A 6,000-nucleotide genomic window follows, 5' to 3' on the forward strand; every position below is an offset into this window, starting at 1 on the left:
CGAACCCGCATCCTCATGGATACGAGTCAGGTCCTCTGATCCACTGAGCCACAACAGGAACTCCCTGGGCATCCTGTATGTTACCTGACAGCCCTCACGCTGCACTAAGCTCTGTTTCTAGCGATGGGGGATTCAGCATGGACAAAACAGCCCCTGATCTCATGGTGCTTATATGCGAGCGAGGCAGACAGATAAGCAAACAAATAGATTAGCTGGAGGAAGGATACTGGGGGTTGCCGTGGCAAGGTACCATTTTAGGCTTGTCAGGAACTGAGCACACATCACCTCACCATTGGGCCCTGCCAAGTCTAGGAGGGGTGTCAGCACAGCCCACCACAAAGAGCCTTGTCTGGGGGGAGTGGGGCATGGAAACCAGAACCACTCACAGATCTAAGGCCCTGGGGATGGCAGAGAGGAGAACAGATGTTTTAGCCACAGTGAGGTGATGACTGTTGAGTATCCTCGGTTCTGGGGGTCCTTAATATTGGCCAAGTCCAAGATCAAGTTCCTCCTGATACCCCAAATGTTCCCCGCAGACGCTGCAGGAGATCTTCCAGACAGAGAACACCATCATGCTGCTGGAAAGGTCCATCATGGCCAAGGAGTGCCCGCTGAAGGTGGCGCAGACGAGACTGGAGTGCCGGACCCGGCGCCCCAACGTGGAGCTGTGCAGGGATATTCCCCAGTTCAAGTGCGTGGCGGCGGCGGATGGCGGGGCAGGGCGGGTCTGGAAAACCGACCCTTCGAGGGTCAGGACGTCCAGGCCCACAGTTCACAGGGCACTGGGTGGGGGGCTGGGCTTCTGGCGGTGCCTTTGATGGCCTCCCCGCCACAGAGGCCACCCCTCTACATAGCAGCCTTCCCACCTGTCTGAGTGAGGATGGTTGCGCAGCTCTGGTTTCATTATTCTGTTCTTGGGAACCCTCCTGAGCTTCCCCCTAAAAGCCAGCGAGCCGGAGCTGCCCACCCCCTACACCTGCTCTCTCCCGGCTCCCAGGAAAGAGGCGCCCAGCCCACACCCCACTCCGCCTCCATCGCCCCTGCTGGGGAGTTCTCTCTCACCTGCAAGCCCCCAGACCCGCCTAATCCCGCCCAGTCCACTTAGCTAAGGAGGGGCCACTTCTGCCTACAAAGGAGCCAAAAAGCCCAGGTGGGCCCAGAAACAGAGTTTGTGAGCCTGGGGTAAGGGTCGGAAGTGGAGCAATGATCAGGCAAGGAAAGAAATGGTCGTCAGACCCAGGGATCATTTTCCTGTGACATGCTGTGTGGCCTGGGGCTGGCCGCTCGGCTGTTCTGATTCCCCCACGCTAGGGGCGCTGCATTTGTCCTCTCTGGCTGTGCAACAAATCCCCGCCCACCCCACCCCCTACTCAGTGGCTGGTCTTCCTCCTGAGCTGAGAAGTGGAGAAAAGAGCTGGAGAAGCAACGAGACGGAGGGAAAACATTCTGAGAGAAATGCCGGGTGGTTCCACATGTGATGTTTGCACGGCCTGGGTGACTACCTGAGCTGATCACTTAGGAAGCGGGAAAGCTGAATGTGTGTGCGCCGGGCGTGGGGGCGCAAAGCAACCCCGGGCTTTGAAGGCCGGCTACCTGCTCCGCAGCCCGCTGCTGGGGAGGTCTTCACCCTGGAAGGGGACGCTCTGTGGCCAGGGTCCCGCCTGAGCTGCGCTGGAAGGGGGTCCGGGTCCTCGAGGGGGGGGAGGGGAAGCTCTCCTGACCCCTCCTCCGTCCGTCCAGTCCTGGCACCTTAGATGCTGGGCTTGGGCTCCGGCAGCGCTGGGGCGAGGCTCTGAGAAGCCATTTGCCCACCCCAGGGGGCTTTCGCACTGCAGCGTTAGGGGAGCGACCAGATGCTATGTGGAGGACCTACAACTCTGGGACACGCACCCTGCCTCTCTGTCCACCAGCTGTGCCACCGAGGGGTGTAGACAGAGAGCTTGGATGGGAGCCCCAGTCAGAATGTGTGTGTATCTGTATATGTGTGTGTGCACACTATATGTATGTGTGTTGCAAACTGAGCAGATAACAGAGCTCAAGCCGTCCCCCTTCTCCAGCCTCCGAATTGCCCCTCCCATGCCTTACCTCCCCTCCCCCCCATTTCCGGGTCCTCTTTCTCCCCCGCCCCCTACCGTGTCCCCTCTTCTTCTGACCCTCTCAGATCACACAGTCCCATCCGCGCCCATTCCCCAGAAGGAAAGTCCGTTTAGATTTACATTTAAATTAGTTAACCTAAAACAGAATTTAAATTCTGGTCTTTATTCATGCAAAATGCACACAAAGAGGTCAGGAGCTGCTGCTGTGGATGGCTCCGAACAGACTGTTTCCACTGCTGCAGAAAAGGGAGCCCCAGGAAAGAGGGGTGGCTGGGTGTCTCTGCTGCCTCTCTCTAGCTCAGGCTTGTCGCAGGAAGCTCACCCCAATATCAACCCAAGTCCTCAGCACAGTGTGTCCTCCAGTCCTGAACACTGTGTCACCATCCCTCCCCACAAGGTGGGTCTCACAGCCGCTGGGGACACAAGTGACACCTGAGCAGGGCGCCAAGAGCAGACACCACAACTGACCATCTTATCTACATGAGGCTGGCCCTGTTATCTGGGTTTTGGGGTTTTTTTCTTTTGCTTTTTAGGGTCACACCTGCAGCATAGGGAAGTTCCCAAGTTAGGGGTTGAATTGGAGCTATAGCTGCCAGCTACAGCAATGCCAGATCTGAGCCACAGCTGTGACTTACACCACAGCTCATGGCGATGCTGGATCCTTAACCCACAGAGCAAGGCCAGGGATTGAACCTGTAGCCTCATTATGTTATCACTGAGTCATAATGGAAACTCCTCGGTTTTTTGTGTGTTCGTTTTTTTAGTTGTTACTGTTCTTTTTTGGCTGCACCATAGGTATGGAGTTCCCAGGCCAGGGATCAGATCTGAGCCGTAGCTGTGACCTAAGCCTCAGCTTTGGCAATGCCGGATCCTTCACCTACTGTGCCTGCCCAGGGATCAAACCTGTGTCCTTGTACTCCCAAGACACCACTGATCCCATTGCACCATGGCAGGTACTCCTGGCTTTTTAAAAGTGTAAGAAAACACAAACAAAATACCATTGGTGACACCTGGTATGTTTACAATATTCAGCCACCACCGATCTAGCTCCAGGACATTGTCATTCATTTGACCCCAAAGGAAGTCCCTCCCCACCTCCCTTCCTCCAGCCCCAGGCAACCGTGAATCTACTTCCTCTCTCTATGGATTAGCCTGTTATGGACATTTCATGTAAATGGAGTCGGACAACACGGAACCTTTGGTGGCTCATGTCTTTCATTCAGCATCGGGTCTTCAGGGTCCGTCTACTTTGTAGCACCTACCAGTGCTTCATTCCTCTTTGTTACGTCTGAATAATATTCCAGCGTGGGGGTAGACTGTACTTCATCCGCCTGTGGACATGTGGATTGTTTCCACCTTTTGACTCTTGTTATTAGCACATCACAAGTCTTTGCACCCGTATTTGAGTGTCTGGTTGCAGTGCTCGTGGGCACATACCCAGGAGCGGAATTGCTGGGTCCTGTGGCGAGTCTGTATTGAAATGAGGAAACCTCAGCTTGTTTTCCCGAACATTGCATCTGTTTGTGCTTAGTGCCCACAGGGGCGCGGCTGTGTGTTCACTTCTCTGCCTGCCCTCCCTGACTCACCACCATCTCCCAGCCCCGGGCACACGGAGGTGCTGTGCTGACACCCTCTGCTCTCTCCCCAGGCTTGTGAACGAGGTGTTCACCATCGATGACACCCTGCAGACCCTCAAGCTGAGGCTGCGGGAGACACGGGACACACTGCAGCTGCTGCTCATGACCAAGTGCCGGCTGGAGCACGAGCTGGCCATCAAGGCCAACACCCTGTGCATCGACAAGGAGAAGTGCATGGGCATGAGGAAGACCTTCCCCAGTGCCCCGTGCCTGGGGATCTGCCCCTGAGCTGTCCCCGCCGTCCCTGCGCCCTGCCCCACGCAGCCTCCTTCCGCAGCATAGAATTTGAAAAGGCAGAAAAATGAAATAAAAGAACGTGTCATTTTCTCCCTTTCCTCCTATCAGGAAGTATGTATATATATATATAGAGCCAAAATAAATGTGCCCACACCAGAAATCCTGGGGCTAGTTCCTTGCTGCAGAACCAGACTCCTGGCTGGTCCTGGGAGGGACAGACTGGGGCCCCCCACTTGGGGACAGAGCATTACAGGGTTGTCAGGCTCCCCAGGAATGGAAGAGGCTGTATTTTGGGGGACCTGTTTGTCCATTTAGGAACACAGTATATAGACTGTGGTGTCCAAAGACTGGGCATCAGGGATGGGAATCACCTGTCACTTAGGAGTCAAGTGGCCTTGAACAAGCTGGTTCTAGAAAATGAGGTCAGTCCCAGGTGGAGGTGACTGTCAGCCATAGGGGGCAGTGCCAAAAATTAGGATCTGGAGTCAGAAGCCCTGGGTTTGAATCCCAGCTTTGCTAGATCGGGTGTTGTATTTATTATCATTCCTATTACTATTTTTTGCTTTTTAGGGCTGCACTCCTCCTTTTGGTGTGTATCAGTGCTTTGCTTCTGCCTTAGATAAACAGACTTCCCCTCTGTGTGCTCTACTGTGTTTCTAACAATAAGCTTTATACCTGTTTTTACAGTCTTTGCCTCCTTGAAACATCCTTGCTTTCAACCGGGGGCAAGAATCAGGGTCATTCTGTCTTCAGCATTTAGCTGGTCTAGCGGCTAACATTCCTGGTTTTCACCCAGGCTGCCCAGGTTCAATTCCTTAGCAGAGAATCAAGAACGTGCTCCAAGCCATCACCCACGGCTGTCTCTCCGAGACCACAGGGACAGAGCAGGTTGACGGCTGCCAGGGAGAGGGGAGTGGGAGTGGCTGCTTGGTGGGTACAGGGATTTATTTTGGAGTGATGAGAATGTTTGGGACGAGGGACAGGTGGTGGGACAAAGTTGTCAATGTGCCAAATGCCAAAAAGCGATTCACTTTCAGTGGTTCATTGGCTGTTATGTGAAATCCATCCCAAGTAAATAAGAGAAAAAAGGAAAAAAGAAGCCCTCAGAGCTGAGGCCTGAATGATGAAGAGGGTGGGGGCAGAACAGGGTGGGATTTCCCGTGAGAGGAACAGCATGGGCTGTGTCCTGGGCAGGGAGCTGAGTCCTGGAGGGAGAAGCCCTTGGAGAGGCTGAGAATCATGTAGAAGGGTCAGCCGAGGCCGGATCACCCAGGGCAAATAGTTTTGACTTTTTCCTGAGGTGGGTGCTTCCCAAAGTCTAAAGAGCGGGCGCTGATCCCCTGGCGGTCTTGTTAAAAGGCTGGTTCTGCATCGTCAGTAGGTCCAGGGTGGAGCCCGAGACGCTGAGTTTCTAACGCGCTCCCTAAGATGCTGGTGGTCCCAGGACCAGACTTTGAGGAGTGAACAACACCTCCACAGTTTCTGCCGTGACCCGGGGCTGACACCCCTTGTTGTCTCCCTCTTTATTGCGCTCTGCAGATGCTACATTTTTTAAAAACTGAAAGTTGGTGGCTTCTGTGTCAAGCAAATCCATTGGTGCCATTTATCCCTAAGGCATCGGCTTACTTTGTGTCTCTGCATCACCTTGTGGTAGTTCTCACGATAGTTCAGACTTTTTCCTTAATAGTATATTCACTGCAGTGACCTGTGATCAGTGATCTTTGATGTTACTACAGCGGCTTGCTGAAGGCTCAGATGATGGTTAATAAAGTGTTTTTTTAAATTATTATTATTTTTAATAGTTATTTCCCAATACAGTATTTTTCCCACTGTACAGCATGCTGACCCAGTTACACAGACATGTGCACGTTCTATTCCGCACATTATCAGGCTCCATCATAAGGGACTAGACAGAGTTCCCAGTGCTACACAGCAGGACCTCATTGCTCATCCATTCCAAAGGCAACAGTTTGCATAAAGTGTTTTTAAGTAAATATAACCAAGCAGGGCCCTGTGGGGCCTTCCCTGGG

At 53.4% G+C, this 6,000-nt stretch overlaps 1 protein-coding gene across 1 annotated transcript in view; it reads left to right on the forward strand.

Moving 5' to 3' along the window:
- The window catches only part of TEKT5 (tektin 5), a 42,061-nt gene extending 37,931 nt beyond the window's left edge, over positions 1 to 4,130 (forward strand). The window contains exons 6-7 of the mRNA XM_047779160.1: positions 537 to 691; positions 3,745 to 4,130. Of these exons, the coding sequence (XP_047635116.1) occupies positions 537 to 691; positions 3,745 to 3,961 (372 nt within the window). The 3' untranslated portion in view covers positions 3,962 to 4,130. The remainder of the gene's footprint in view (positions 1 to 536; positions 692 to 3,744) is intronic.
- Positions 4,131 to 6,000: the final 1,870 nt, after the last annotated feature.

Source organism: Phacochoerus africanus, chromosome 5, assembly GCF_016906955.1.
Source record: "Phacochoerus africanus isolate WHEZ1 chromosome 5, ROS_Pafr_v1, whole genome shotgun sequence".
NCBI lineage: Eukaryota > Metazoa > Chordata > Mammalia > Artiodactyla > Suidae > Phacochoerus > Phacochoerus africanus.